We start from the raw sequence: 15,814 nt of genomic DNA, 5'->3' as shown, positions 1-15,814 counted from the left end.
CCCACCTATAACGACGTTGGCTTGCCTACACACAACCATAGACAGTAAAACATCTCAACATCTTTTATAAACTAACATTAACCTACCCTTTCGTTGCATGCATAGGCCTTAATAATACGTAGGATATTGATAGTAGCCTAGATTATTGACTGACTGTTGGCCAATCATTTACTCGTCTGGCTGTGACGTATTTCGCCGCTTTCCAGTTATATTTAGAGCCTATTTATACCCAGCGAGGTAGTCAATGGCCGCCGCCGACAGTGTGCCTATCTGAGCTAGCTAGCAGTGTGTTGAAGGTGTGAGGAAAATTAGCAGTCACTTTACCAGCTAGGCCTACCAATTGTCGACTTGTTAGTGATACAATTCACATGCATATCTCTTTGTCTGGTCAGTGATTATTTAGAAGAAACTCCTTAGTGCACCGTCGATTTTAATAAACTGCTCAAAGCATCCACCCGCTTGTCATGACTTCCCAGTGAAAGAATATCGACTAATGGTGTGAATATCCGCAGGCTGCCAATAGAGGCACTCCTCACAATGAAAGACCAAGCTCGTTTCATGTTTAGAAGAAGCAGGACGGGGTAGGCTAAAATCCCTTGGTGTATGAAGCGTAGGCTATTAACTCAGTAGACTGTTGTATCGCAAGTAGGCTACCTGGAATTAGGAAGCTCGGATCTCTGGGTAAGTGGTCTTTGCTCTGCGCTACGGTGTATCCGCCCATATTTATGTACAGGCCAACCTCCTCTGTCGTGCCGAAAAAGAGAAAGCAGGCCAAATGGGGGAGTTCTAGCGAGGGGGAAAAATCAACTATCTATGTGATTGTAGGCATATAGGCCTATGTGTGTTATGTGAATCTTCAAATGTCAAATTCGCGTTTAAGAAAATCCTATTGTAATAGTTTACATTTATATTCAAAGATGGCGAGATCGTGTCAAAGAAGACGACTGAGGGCTTGAGTTATTGGTTCTTCGGACACGGAACTTGTAACAGCAAAGGTAAAGGAAAGAGGACAGTGCATTTTTATACGCGATCTTTCGATTGTTGCATTGCAGTTGGTTACAGTGCTTTTGTGTTAAATTTGTATTTGATTGGCTACGCTTTGTTTCGAACTATTAGCCTATGTGCAGCTTTGAAACAATTTAGTTCTGATGTTACGCCCTGATGTTAAAAGTCCGGCCCTGCAATGCAGTTCAATGCAGTGCTCATGGCGGTGGGCTCAACATATGATTTAACTAGCGCCGAGATCTGACATGAGCATGTCAAACTCTTGTCTTAAACTCTTGTCTTTAACTCTTTTAGGCAATTGACTTAATGGCACGTCGCAGTCTATTTCCTATTTTACATAGACTAAACAAACCAGTCATGCATAGGCCATGGATCTAATTCTACCAGAGAATAGGTCATTTCCTTCAATTTCGCACTTTGTTTTCTTAAATATCTTAAATATCTTCTTTAAAAATGTTCACGAGCAACGGCGGAAGTATAGGCTGTGTGAATGCGTAGGATATCGAATATTAGAGTATTCTGCAGATATCTGAGGGTGCAAGATACTGTAGCCTAATATGAAAGGGCATAATCTTGCTGGCGAATAACTACTTAGTGTAAAAGAGTGTCATTCAGCCAATCAATGGTTAGCTTTCGATTTCTCCACTCTTAGAACTTTGGGGTGCATGAAGGCTACATTTGAATAGGTGTAGATTACTGTATCTGGTGCAGGCAACACAGTTGCTTGCGATTTATCCGTAAACTAGTTAAGCATTTCCTGAAACTCATTTGGTTAGCCACGAATTCTCGAGCACGTTCTTTGTAACCGGTGTATTGTAAGGAGTCGGCTTACGTAACATATAGGCCTTGGTTCTACCATTGAGCATTTAGGGTTCTCTAGTATTCAAAGAATACAACTTGACACTATATAGCCTACTTAGGACAGGATAATTAAATTTAATTCATGAGACATATACTCGAGATTTAGTGTTTTGCTTTAATTTTAGACACTTGTAGGACCAGGGAGCATCATATCAACTATACGGTCACATTGCTATGCACTGTAATGACACACACACATACACACACATCTTTCAGATGTATGGATTTTAGGGGTGTAACAGTACACAAATATCACAATTTGGTACTTACCTCGGTGTTGAAATCAATATTGCTGATGCTTAACACATGAGCAGGATTATACAACAATTAGGTTCTATGGAACTATTTATTTGTTTCTGAGAGACGTTCCATGAGTTGGAATATCCCTGGACATTTCAACTCAGACTTTGCACAGCTAATAATAAATCACTCCGCAATACAATGCAACGATTCAACACCATGTTATAGTATTCTGAAAAGGTGTAACTGTTTTGTTGTTTTTTTTTTTGTGGTAATTAACTTTACTGACATATGGTCCGCCACTTACCGGTAATAAGTTTGTGCAAGAACTCAAATTTGAAACATGGTCCGAACACAAAAAAGCCTAAATAGTTTATTACTGTTTAAGACTACATTTCCTATATTTGGTACACTTCTGTATGGAATGTAATGTCCCAGCACCTTAACGGTTCAGTATGAATACTTGTACCGTAACACCCCTAATGGATTTAGCTGGATAATGATGATGTACGCTGTTGTAGGGTAAATGCAAACTGCATGTCTGTGTCTGTGTCTGTCCCTCAGGTGAAAGATGACAGAGTACAAGCTGGTGGTGGTGGGAGCTGGTGGCGTTGGCAAGAGTGCGCTCACCATCCAGCTCATCCAGAACCACTTTGTGGACGAATACGACCCCACCATAGAGGTAACGTGTGTGTGTGTGTGTGTGTGTGTCTTTTGGTCTGTCAGTGAGTGAGCAACTCCCTCTGTGTAACGCAGGCATGGGAATCTCATCCTCATGTAGCTATTCAAAAAATGTGTTGTAAAAACACCAATGACGGCCGGTTTTTCTGGTTGAAAACAGGACAGGTGCCAAGCCGGCCCCACTTGAGCTTTTGCCTTCAAAAGGGGATTGTCTCACCTTTCGCATTAAACTAGCCCACACAACGTGATAACATCTCTGTGTATGTTGGAACCAGTTTCAACAAGTAGCCATTTCCCTTTCACTAGAAAACCCAAAATCTGACAATTCCAATGATGGTTTGTTTCTGAAGCATGCAATGCTCAAAATGTACAAATTTAAGGTGTCTGAGACAAACAGATATAGCATAAGTCTCCAAAGATCATGGTAGGGGTGGAGGGTTCACCTGCTGGGGAAAGGTATTGTTAGCACCTGGTAGCCAAAGACATGTTGATCCATGATTACTCTGGATCCAGGTTCTGGCAACCAACCATTACCCTCCAGCTAAATGTAACACCTCATTATACTGTATATTGTCTCTGTAGTATTTATTTCTCAAAATAGTCTTATTTGCTGGCACTGAGGTAACCACTAGATTGCAAACCCTAATGCTCAACCCCCCCCATCCATGACCACAACACAGGGATGTATGGTATGGAAGGAATACTGGTATGGATCTGTGTGATCTCATGAAGGTTGCATGGCTATAGATTAGTTAGGAAATTGATATAAGACCACTCGTGAAAGAGGCAACAGTTTGACTTGGAAACAAAAACGTTTGCATACTTTACAGAAAACAAAATCTGATTGATGTCACACAGAGTCTGAAAAGCAGACCCAGGCCACATTCCTCAAACAGTTTATCCATACCCTAAGATCAGCAACAGTCAACAAGTAAAGCATTTCCTTCATTCTGCGGTCCCTGAATGCCCTTCCCCTCTCTGCAGGACTCCTACAGGAAGCAGGTGGTGATTGACGGGGAGACGTGTCTGCTGGACATCTTGGACACTGCAGGTCAGGAAGAGTACAGCGCCATGAGGGACCAGTACATGAGGACAGGGGAGGGCTTCCTCTGTGTGTTTGCCATCAACAACACCAAGTCTTTTGAGGACATTCATCACTATAGGTGAGGTGCTACCCGCGTAGATACTCATGGAACAGATGAGAGGGATGTCACAAGAATGCAGTTAACATGACGGCGACTATGTTCTGCAACTGCCCTAGAATCTCAGTTGTTACACTTCAAAACAAACAAATTGTGCACGGATACATTTGCATACCCCCATTAATTGGGGGGCATATTGTCATCTGTTGTTCAGCATGTAAAAGAGTCATGGTAAATGGAAATTCAGTCAGTTGCTTCACAATGTGAAAAAGTTAGAAGCACAACCCACAATAGCTTTTGTTTGCTAAGCCATTTATTTAATATGCCTCCAACAAGCACAGCCAAAAGCCTTCATTATATCATTGCTTAAAATAATGTACAGTAAGGTCAGTTTGAGCTTAAAAGAATTGAAGTTTGACACATAGAATTAGCGTATACAATGCAATACAAAAACAGGTTTTGTTAGCAAAAGCCAAGCCCCATGGCCACTTAAAAGAAACTGTATTGACTTTAGGGGGGTCACAATTCTCCAAATCTTCGATTCGATTTAATTTTCACGATTCGATTTTCGATTTTTTTAAATGATATTATGCCTACTATTAATGCATTTCTAATGTTTACTTTTTTGAGCTCTATCTATTCTGTTTTGGGGGACTTTTATTTTAAAACCTTTTTTTATTTTTAAACCGTTCCTACCATGAGGTAGTAAACTGAACAGATATTATACATAGACGTCACGTGAACATAGTGAAATGAAACAACACAGAATGATAATTTGATTGTTTCAGCACACTCCGAAGAGACACAATGTTAGTGTTCATGTGCACTTATCAATGTACATTTTATGCCTTAAAGTTGTTTTGGACTGTAACTAGATCTTCTTTTCACTTAAGTTGAGTAAATTGGTGTTAGGCCTAATTGACGTGAATGAACGACAAAATACTAACATACCGCTGATTTCAGAGTAGCAAGAGGAGCTTCGATTTCGGTCGGTTGATGTTGCTGCAGCCTACAGTTAAAAGAGTGTTGATGCGCCGCAGTTCAACACGTGTGTGTGTGTGTGTGTTTTTGCCTGTTGGCATGCATGTTGGATGGGACATTGTGGGTGTGGCTACATCGTCGATTCTACCTTTGAGTTTGAAGTTTGAGATCGAGATGTAATTTAGATCGATTTCGACTTAAAATCGTGACACTCCTAATCGACCCATTCCCTTACCTTTGAAAGTGCATGTGTGATGTGTAGTTAAGACTGAGAACTCTATGCTTATGTTTAGTCATTTAGTTTATTGTTAAGTCTCGGATGTTCTCATTTTCCATTTCCCACAATGTTATTGTAGAACATAGACCAGAATGCAATCCGCCATTAAGAGGGTATCTTTGTGTGTCTGTTGTTTTGCGGTGTAGTCTAGGTAAGTTTCAAATAGTAGTTTGGGTGTTCAGATCTTTTAAAGGCTTCTGGAAACCTGGATGTGTGAATGCCTGCACTGGAGGTCCAGAGAGGCTGACAGGCTACTTTTGTCTCTGTTGAGAAATGGGGAGTGTAATGCATTACATGCTAACAGAATAAATGAATTTGACCTTCTAATGTTTATTAACTTACAAGGCTGAAAATAGGTTCCAGGAAGTTATAAAGGTCAAGACATGGCCCATAGACCTAGTCGTGTGATTATTACTGATTGTAATATGGAGACATCATATCTAATCACCAGGACTAATTAATGTGTGCATTTGGGTCTTAATGGTGAAATATGTAGTTTGTATTTGCTTGTAGATTTAAAGCAATGATGCAAACAGTTGTTCCTTTTTTCTGTTTTCTATATGCTTTGGTTTCCTGTTTCAGGACACCTCAGGGCATAGGTTTGAATTTTGAAATAATAATGAAATACGTGTAATGTGAAATGTAAAATATTCTATTGTCTTATCATTATCCAAGGTATAGAAACGTGACTATTTTGACCACAAGAATTCCATGTAACACCATGTAACATTGTAGCATTGTTGCTTTGGAACACATTACTGCTTTGATAATACACATTGCAGCTTTGATAATGCACATTGCAGCTTTGATAATGCACATTGCAGCCTTGATAATGTGCATTGCAGCCTTGATAATGCGCATTGCAGCTTTGATAATGCATATTGGCTTTGATAATGCATATTGGCTTTGATAATGCGCATTGCAGCTTTGATTATGCACATTGTAGCTTTGATAATGCACATTGCAGATTTTAAATATCCGCTTGTACTGCGTCTCTGCGGCTGCTGAGATGTTTAAAGGTGCAGTATGATGTTCTCGGCGTCAAAAGGTCTGATGCTGATTCCATACATGAAGCATGTCTGAATATGATCTAATTGAAAAGTACCGGATGTAGTGGACAGTGGTGAAAACCTAGCTACAGTCAAGTCGGTGTGAGAGTGTTATAAAACTATGCCAGATGTGAACAGACAGACCATAGTCATGTGAATACGGTATGATTTACTGTGTGTGTGTGTGTGTGTTGTCAGAGAGCAGATAAAGAGAGTGAAGGACTCCGAGGACGTCCCCATGGTCCTGGTGGGGAACAAGTGTGACCTCCCGTCTCGCACTGTGGACACCAAACAGGCCCAGGACCTGGCCCGCAGTTACGGGATCCCGTTCATCGAGACGTCAGCCAAGACGAGACAGGTATGAGCAAACACTAAGTGATTCACTGTAGTTAAATGAAAAAAGAAAAATAGACAACATAAGTGTCATTTATTGTGGTAGTGTGGCATATTTAACCCACATACTATTATAGTCAATGGATGCAGTTGGTTACTCCGTTAGCCCGATATGAACTTTGTAGGTGAATAGCTTTACTTGCTAAGTGAGCACCGAACTTACTCGCTGTGCGTGCACGTTTGTTGCTGTGGTTTTTAGGTACAGTGGCAATTTATTCCTGCACCCGTAAACAGTGCCGGCTCATTGTCCTCCCCCAGTCCTCATTATCATGGTCTCATGGTGTCTGTCATTTTCCCACACACAACGCACAAGCCTAGTGACACGACATGAATAAACATGCGAATATTAACTATTTCAAAATGCTCCTGGCATTTTGTAGTAATAATTGAATCTGCAGGGTAATTTCAAATTGAATTGAGTTTATTGAGTTTTCGACAAAAACAAAACTCATTAGGATAGCAAAGTATTTGCAACTTTTTAAAGCATTATATCTTTTAAAAAAAATAAACTCAGGTGGAAGACAGACTTGGTGTGGTGGTTGGTGGTAACATAGCAGTGGACCGCTGGGCTGGCTGATTTGTGCTGCCAGTTGCACTGGGTGGCTGTCGGGGTGGCCTACTAGTAATTGATGGGCGCAGAGCTATCGCTAATGGGGTGTTTTTATTCATGGCCTGTCGTTATGCTGGTGCATGCTCTTTTCTCACACAGTCATTTTCAAACACTGGTGTGACCATTACGGTTATGTAACGACCGGGGGTATTGATAAATCAAGCAAAACAATCATAGCAAGGAATGGAAATAAATTACCGTGTGTGTGTGTGTGTGTGTGTGTGTGTGTGTGTGTGTGTGTGTGTGTGTGTGTGTGTGTGTGTGTGTGTGTGTGTGTGTGTGTGTGTGTGTGTGTGTGTGTGTGTGTGTGTGTGTGTGTGTGTGTGTGTGTGTGTGTGTGTGTGTGTGTGTGTGTGTGTGTGTGTGTGTGTGTGTGTGTGTGTGTGTTCAGCAGAAATGTCATTCAGTTTGGGGTTATAATGGTGGTGGTCCAGCTAGTTATTGCAGCAGCCAGATCTCTCTTTCTCTCTCTCTCTCTCTCTCTCTCTCTCTCTCTCTCTCTGCTTGTCTGCAGTGTTCAAAATCTCATCTCTGTGAGATGTTGGGGACATGGCGATCAATCTCTCTAAATTTCTCTTCTCACGACTGCAGACACCGAGGTGTCATTTGCAGCTGCGGCTACACTTGGCATCACAATAATCTCCTTTGCCCTTTAAATGCCAGTCCCTCTGTCCTCAGCTACGAACCTAAGCATTTAAATTGAAAATCAGTCGGCCTGTGTTTGGGGATGCCAACAAAATGAACAGCTCCAGATATTTGGTTTCTTTTCCTTCTTGTTGGGCTATGGTGGACTGCTACATGGTGGCACTGCTTGAATTCCTTGGAAATCGTTTGCGATCACTTTGTATGAGTGTCAAAAAATTGCACAAAAATGGCCTAGACAGACTATGGTCATGTCAATATGGTATGTCTCTAGTCTAAAGTAAGTGGTAAGTCACTAAACATCAGAAATAAAATTGTATGCCATAAGATCATCACCCTGACAGATGTTGTTTTGGTATTGATTACACAGCGTAAATATATTCAAATGAATATTTGAACATGTACCACTTATTCCCTTCACTCAAGTCCTTGAGGTCAGCATCCCTGCTCTAAACTACTCTTCTAAGACCTTGCACCTGGCTGGCCCTTTACTGTAAAATCCCTGCCCTCTTGCCCGGAGGCCATAGCGTGCCGCTGGGTGTCCCCTAACATTGAAGGGAGTTGTGTTTCGCACTGCAGAGAGTGGAGGATGCCTTTTACACTTTGGTACGGGAGATCAGACAGCATCGGCTGAAAAAGCTCAGCAAGGAAGAAAAGACTCCACGCTGCATCAAGCTAAAAAAATGTGTTGTGATGTGACAGGGGGTAAGTGTATGCAACCGCCCCCCCCCCCCCTCCCCCACACCTGTCAGGTGACAGGGGGAAAGACCCAACTTCAACTGGGGAAGGGGCAATTTTGGGGCATCAGGTTGTGGGGCTGTCTTCTTACTCAAACAATCTACTGGGATCTGTCTGGCGGTGATGAGGTGGAATGGATCTTAATGATTCGGGTTTTTAATTTGGTTTCTTCTTCTACTGTTGTTATTTTCTGGGGTGGAGGGCTACTGACCTGAGTTTTCATTCTGTCTCACTGTTCCCCCTCCATGTTCTTCCCCCCTTCTCCAGGGTGTTGATGATGCCTTCTACACATTAGTTCGGGAAATCCGGAAACACAAAGAGAAGATGAGCAAAGAGGGCAAGAAGAAGAAGAAGAAGTCCAAGACAAAGTGTATACTTATGTGAATAATGCTTCCCTTTACAGTATGGCATCAGATGAAATATGTTAAAAAAGAAATGTATTTTGTACATTACACTAAATTATTATCTTCTTCGGAATACTGCGAGGAATCTTTTTTTTCTTCTTCTTATTTCATTTTGCCCCCTGTTAATTGTTTTCTGGAAACAAATAAGCGTTATCTCCTGTTTGGTGCCAGTTGCCCCAAAGTGTTGGTCCTTCATCTCTAGCATAACTGGTATGATCTAATCTCATGGTTGAAAAAAGGGCATCGATTTTATTTGTCTTCTGAGTTAACACAACTGATGCAAGTTAAATTGTGATTTAAACAAAAGAATGACCTTAACTCAGATGTTACCCAGTGTCACCCTTTGATTGGAAATGGGTGTTTTTGTCTTTGAATTTAAACACGTCTGTATTTTGTACTGCAGGAAGAGGACTTTTTATAATCAGATTGAGGGGGTAAGGATACATGTGGGGAAGGACCAGCACATTCATGGGTGCATTCTTATATATCTATAGCACTGTGGACTGGATACTCCCATTTCGGGAATGTCATGGACTCATAATGGCCTGCTGTCTAATCTAATATCTAATTTTCAAGGCTTTGATAATTTGTGGGTGGTGATTTCTTTTTTTTATTATTATTGTTATTATTTGCTGAAACTCTTCAAATGCATGTCCTCTTGGTGGACATGTTTTTAATACTGTATTGTGCAGCCTTGACATTGTCCAGTGATGGCAGTGACTTGAGTCTCCAAGGCCTCAAAGTGATCTTGAATTAATCGTGGCAAGTATTTGACGATGAGCATGATGAAAGACTATGGAAGTGATGAGAATGAAAACTCTGAGCCCCAAACAAATGTGCTCAAGAGGGATAAGGTGTTCTCTGTGGTCCTGTACCTTCGGTAAAGTACTGTTTTTACTCGCCTCGGTTAAAAGCTTATGATCAAATCAGAATAGATTTACTACAAAAGCTACAGAGAGCGACGGCGACTGGACCTTGGAGAGGTTCTCAGGGGTCATCATGCAGTAATGACCCCTCTCCTGGGGTTTATCCAGTGTGTTCTCTGGAACACAGCAAAATGGCCTGAAGATGGTGCATGAGATTTCATTTGTGGTCTTTTTTTTTATAGCAACAAGGACACGTGAGCAAATCACTCCATAACAGTTTCAGATAGTTATCAAATGCAATTACGCTTTAAAAAAATCTATTTGCTGCCATAGAACAGTTATATACTGTATTTTTGAAACCCAGAACAAACACACTCATTTGTGGGTTGTCTAAAAGCAATATATATATTATTCACCAAATTATCTTTATGGATCTTCCTGGGCTGCCTTCTGTGAGATATAGGGTTTAATAATGGATCATATGTGTTGTACCCAGGACCAATGATTTGAATCGTCTCATTTTAAATATAATTTCCATGTTCTGAGGCCCTTGCCTTATTTGATACTTTGTGAACCACACACAACACAAAGGCCAATTTAAAAGTAACTTTCATTTTGTAAACACAAGTGCTGATCACACAGTTGAAGCGAAGAAAGTTGTTAACAAAAACAGCTTCATTTTTGGAACTTGATTTTGTAAACTACTTTCCCCATCTTTAACATGATTTTGTAAACTACTTTCCCCATCTTTAACATGAGGTGTTTTGATTTTTGAGGATGTCACTCTTTCTCTTTCTTCCTCTTTGTGTGCCAATGCCAGATCTCTCAAATTGGTTCCTTACATCTGCAGAGAATTCAAACCAACCTTTGTACAGTTGTGATACTGAAAGATGCATATTTTGTAAATTGTGGTTCATTTTGTTGTGTGTCGAAATGAATGTCACTAATAAGAGTTGAGAGTCCACTTTGTTGTGTTTGTGAACGGAGTGAGTGGTTTTGCTCATGGGGGTGTGAATGACCACTGTTCAACATGTTCTTGAGCAATGGTCCATGTGGTGACCTGAAAAATCAGACTATTTTTTGCCATGAATCTCACCACTCTTACGTAATGTAATAAAACTGAAAAAATAATAAATTAAAAAAAAACTGTGGAGGCAAAAACAGTGTGCTCTTGCGTTCTTGCCTAGAATAGCCTGATGTGTGAGTGAATGCATCTGATACAGTTTCTAGACATGTTGCTAGTTTGTTGTTGTTTAGACTTGTGTTGTATGGTCATCATTAAATGATTACAATTTGTATTATCTATATGCTCGGCCATTAAACGCAATGCAAACCCATTGCTTTGCATTCAGATACTGAGAGACTGAAGTTCTAATGACGGTTCTGCTTTGTAGAATTATGTTCACCAATCAAAAAGACAGATTAATATGCAACTATTAAACAAATATAGCAGCAGCTTTTCACCTAAAATATAAGCTTTGACCTGCTTAGGCTCATCTAAGAACATCTCTGGATTAATACAGTTATCCACCTGGGGGCACTGTTTTATATCTAGTAGACATCCAATGACTGCTTAAATGACGTGTATGTGTGATATTAAAAATGCATCTACAGGGATCCTTAATTCCATTGATATGCTCGTGGATATAATCGTGGATATAATCAGCATGGATCCTGATTAGCACACATCATACATTTCAATACTCTGTATTATGCTTCATATAATCATAACACACACTGTTTCAGATTCATGACTGTGAAGATAGCTAACATTTGATTTATCAACCAATGTTACTCTGTGTGTGTGTGTGTGTGTGAGAGAGAGAGTGAGCGAGAGTGAGAGATTGTGTTTCACTATCTGGTTCGAGAAAGATCAAGACATTTTCATTAGTTCTGACCAAGAAAAACATTTCTTGGCCTACAAATACAAAAATGGCCAAGACTACAAGCTGTCACCAATTTGACATGCCATTGGCTGACCTTTGTCCCAACCGAGCATGAGTGCACCATTGAGGTCATGTGACCACGTCTAATCACCCTGCTTTTGTGCCGCCTCAAGGTATGTGCTCAGAGGTGTGTGAGAACATTAAGGAGCAGAGCGACTGAGCGCACTCGGTCTACGCATCCACACTCCTGCAGTCACGCTGCTACTTACCATACAAACAAGGTGTTGCCCAGGATTAACTTCCTGTTCAAACTGCCCATTAACCTTTACTCAAAACAATGGGGCCAGGGGTGAGAAGGAGGAAAGGCGGGCCTCTGTCAGCGACAAAGGAGGAAAGAAAAGGAGAGTGATCCGTTAAATTATGCAGAGGAGGGTTTTTCACCAAGACACCACCGGGGAATCCAGACCGGGAGAGAGTAGTAGAGGGAACACACGTCTGAGCAGTCTTCACAAATCCGTACGTCCCCTGGGGGCCGGCTTAGGCCCAGCTCTGTCAGTCAAACCCGCCGCAGCGCTGTAATCTGGCTCTGACACAGGCCAGTCTGCTGGCCTGATAAAGTGCTGGAAAAAAATACATCCCAGCCAGAAACCAATCCCTTTCCTCGCAGAGCCTCTGGTGGAAAGAGACGAAATAGAATAGAAACGGAAAATGTTCAAGACTTGATAACAGCCAGTCTTTCCCCAACCTTACGCAACCCAAACCTCTCAACTAGAACTGTCAAATCCTTGCCTTTTAGAAAACTTCCTCCTCTCCACATCTTGTGTGTGTGTGTGTGTGTGTGAGAGAGAGAGAGTGTGTGTTTTCTGCCTGTCTGTCTGTGCATGTGTGTTTTGGTCTCTCTATATCATTTTCTATTTTCCCCTTCATCTGAGCTGAGTATGGTCACTCAGGCCTGTAAAATGTAGGTGAGAATGTTTGGATAGCTGGCCGTCTGATTTGGGTCTTGGCCTCGTTGGTGGCAAGGGGATTAAAATGTTCCTGTTTTAATGAACCCTTTCTGCCTTCGCCCGAGGCAGTGGCAATGTAGGAGGAGACGCGGTGTGCAGGCGGATAATGAGCGGCTAGCACAGCCCGGTGTCATCAAACAGCGCAACCGAGGGGCCTGATAAAATAGCATTTTTAGAAACATTAAATAGTCTGTGTAAATATTCATGGAGGTGTAATGAATTGCCCCAGCACGAACACTTCATCTTGCCCCGAAACCCTGCGTGTTGCCCAGCGTTTGCAGCGAACTATCAATCAAAGCGGATGCACACCTGCACCTCCAGGTGAGAGTCGATTGGTTATGAATAAAACACGGACGCAGCGGCTCTCCTCTCCAGGTAACCGCGGTGGATATTCCATTGTCTCCCTGACCTTACAGCATGAGCCTGATTGGGTGATTTTCACTGAGTGACATGCTAAATGACTGCCTATTTACATAAGGAGCGTTGGCACAAGCTACGTGCACTGTAGGCTAAAGCATTTTATTTTAAAGCATTTAACAGGCCTGGTATAGTCCTGCGTTTTTGTCCCACGCACATGGCGCATGACGAGAATTGCGTCATCAACGCGGCATGCGGGGGGAGTCGTGTGCCCCCCCCCCACACACACACACACAATTGAGACCGAGAGTCGGTGACCCACGTAGCATACCACTTCCTTAAATCACAATCTACCATATGATCTGTGAAAACCTTCATTTACAGTGCATACCGTCAGGGTTGGCAGTTCAAGACCCAAGGCAGACAAACATGCCTTATTGTGACTACAAACATACAACAAGACTCTAACATGACAAGAGAGACAAACCGACCAAGGAGAGAGAACCGCCAGGTGAGGGCAGAAACGGGAAAAGTTTGCCTACAAAAAAAAAAAAAAAACGGCCATCTTTGCCCATTTAAGGAGATCCGATTGTTAATTGAAGCTAACTACCTATGGCAAGTTGCATAGACCTCTGAAGTTCGCCTACAAAAAAGCTGCCATCTTTGACATCCGGTATCTGGCGATTTTTCCTATGGGAAAATAACATGGGGATTTTGAATAATCGCACCTGTTAAAGTCTCGTGGGGATGAAAAAGTCTGAAATGCAGACGTTTTCCTGAACACACTTTTGTCCTCTGCCTTCGAGTGGATACTGTGATCGATCTCCGATAAGTGAAGGCGGCACACTTAGATTTTTGCTACCCCAGAGCTAACTTGCAATGCAATTTGCCATAGGTAGTTAGCTTCAATTAACAACCGGATCTCCTTATATGGGCAAAGATGGCCGTTTTGGATCTTTTTTGTAGGCGAACTTCAGAGGTCTATTGCAAGTTAGCTCTGGGGTAGCAAAAATCTAAGTGTGCCGCCTTCACTTAGAGATCACAGTATCCACTCGAAAGCAGGGGACAAAAGTGTGTTCAGGAAAACGTCTGCATTTCAGACTTTTTCATCCCCACAAGAGTTTAACAGGTGCGATAATTCAAAATCCCCATGTTATTTTCCCATAGGAAAAATCGCCAGATACCCGATGTCAAAAGATGGCAGCTTTTTTGTAGGCGAACTTCAGAAGTCTATTAGCAAGGCAGGAAGTACAGACCAAATAAGGAGAAGGGCGGAGACAGTCACATGACAACAGACAGGTAAACACAGAGCACATGGGGAACAGCAACAAGCACATGAACACAGGCCACACAGTCCAGGCTGTCCAGGATCCTGACACATACATTGCCAGAGATAAATGATGACCTTGAAGAACCTTGTGCATCAAACTGCGTAAACAGCCTATTCAAAGTATTCTGTCATCATAAATGTCAAAAGATGATCAAAAAACAAAACAACAAAGGACAACTTTCTCTGAGGCGCTAGCATTCTCACATCCTGCACAGCAGTAACAACTGATGGCTGTATTCTGCCCATGTTTCCCCTTTTAGACATGTTGTTCTGAATGCTGGGTCTAACTTGGGTGCTTAAGGGGAGCTGCGATCTGAGCGGATGGAGAGAGGATGAGGGGATGGAAAGAAAAGGAAGAAGGGTGCCTTGCAGAAGTCTGCCTCAAAAGGGTGATTCATACCAGATTCATCACAGCAACAGGCGGGACATCCAAAGGCTTTATTAGCATCATCCATCACTATCACTTCATCTATCTGTGCCCCAGCAGATGTGGGAGCCTCGGCAGATCCCCGAACGTCCTCCCTGCCGAGGTCCGCCGGAAATTTACACCGACTCTCGCACACAAACACGGTGCCCAGGGCCGCGAGTCACTGCTAGGGAGGAGAGAGGGATGGACTCGGGCCCCTGGAACTGTGGGTCGCCAGGCGGGCGGCTCATCCTGCATGCTGAGAGCACTTCTCCTCAGCTACCCCCCCCCCCCCCCCCACTGCCACCGCCACTGCCGCCTCTCGGCAATTTGTTGCAGTGAAGGAGCTCAATCAGAGTGTAACGCCGGAACGATCTCTCTCCCGCTGACGCGTGAGCAGAAGTTTGTGTTCCAAAACTCAGGTAACTGTCAGTGTGGTCTTTAAAATTAATTAGGGATTTGGGATTCCTTTAACCTATTTTTAGTTGCTCACACATCCTGGGCTGTGGGCTGTCTGAATGTGGTGCTTAGGATGTGACATCCTATATCTAAAAGAGAGGAGGTTGTGGATCACTCCCATTCTGCAAATACTATCTCTACTCTTCTTTTGGGCCAGCTATAAGTTCCATATGAAGGAATTTTGAAGGATAGGCCTAAACATGAACCATAAACCATGACAAATGGCCTCTATTATGTCTCCAAGGAGCTGATTTATTCATCCATGCAAATTCATCTCTCACCAGAAACATATATGGAATGATATCAGTCACAGACAACACAGCAACATTTTGATGTCGCATATTTATCAGCCTTAATGTTTAACCGCTCATTCAGCTGCACACAAACACAGGCAGAGCAAACATGCATCTAGGATTCTCTTGGTCCAGAGTATACCCAGCTTATTTTGTTCTCTGGAGGTTAGAAAACGACACTAGCTGG

At 42.3% G+C, this 15,814-nt stretch overlaps 1 protein-coding gene across 2 annotated transcripts; it reads left to right on the top strand.

The window, feature by feature from the left end:
- Positions 1 to 736: 736 nt before the first annotated feature.
- kras (v-Ki-ras2 Kirsten rat sarcoma viral oncogene homolog) lies at positions 737 to 11,035 on the top strand. Of its 2 annotated transcripts, XM_076271296.1 has the most exons (6): positions 737 to 995; positions 2,671 to 2,788; positions 3,772 to 3,950; positions 6,435 to 6,594; positions 8,461 to 8,586; positions 8,887 to 8,976. In XM_076271296.1, the coding sequence occupies exons 2-5, from the start codon at positions 2,678 to 2,680 to the stop codon at positions 8,578 to 8,580; spliced, it is 570 nt and encodes a 189-aa protein (XP_076127411.1). In that variant the 5' UTR covers positions 737 to 995; positions 2,671 to 2,677; the 3' UTR covers positions 8,581 to 8,586; positions 8,887 to 8,976. The 2 variants fall into 2 exon arrangements, with proteins under 2 accessions (XP_076127411.1, XP_076127418.1); XM_076271303.1 differs by lacking the exon at positions 8,461 to 8,586 and having other exon boundaries at positions 8,887 to 11,035.
- The last annotated feature ends 4,779 nt before the right edge of the window (positions 11,036 to 15,814 follow it).

Source organism: Alosa pseudoharengus, unplaced genomic scaffold (genome assembly GCF_046254945.1).
Source record: "Alosa pseudoharengus isolate Yale_2024_CS ecotype anadromous, Long Island Sound unplaced genomic scaffold, YU_APseudo_1.1 YU_APseudo_1.1_scf_10, whole genome shotgun sequence".
In the NCBI taxonomy this organism is placed as follows: Eukaryota; Metazoa; Chordata; class Actinopteri; order Clupeiformes; family Clupeidae; genus Alosa; species Alosa pseudoharengus.
This window is presented reverse-complemented; position numbering and strand designations above follow the sequence as displayed.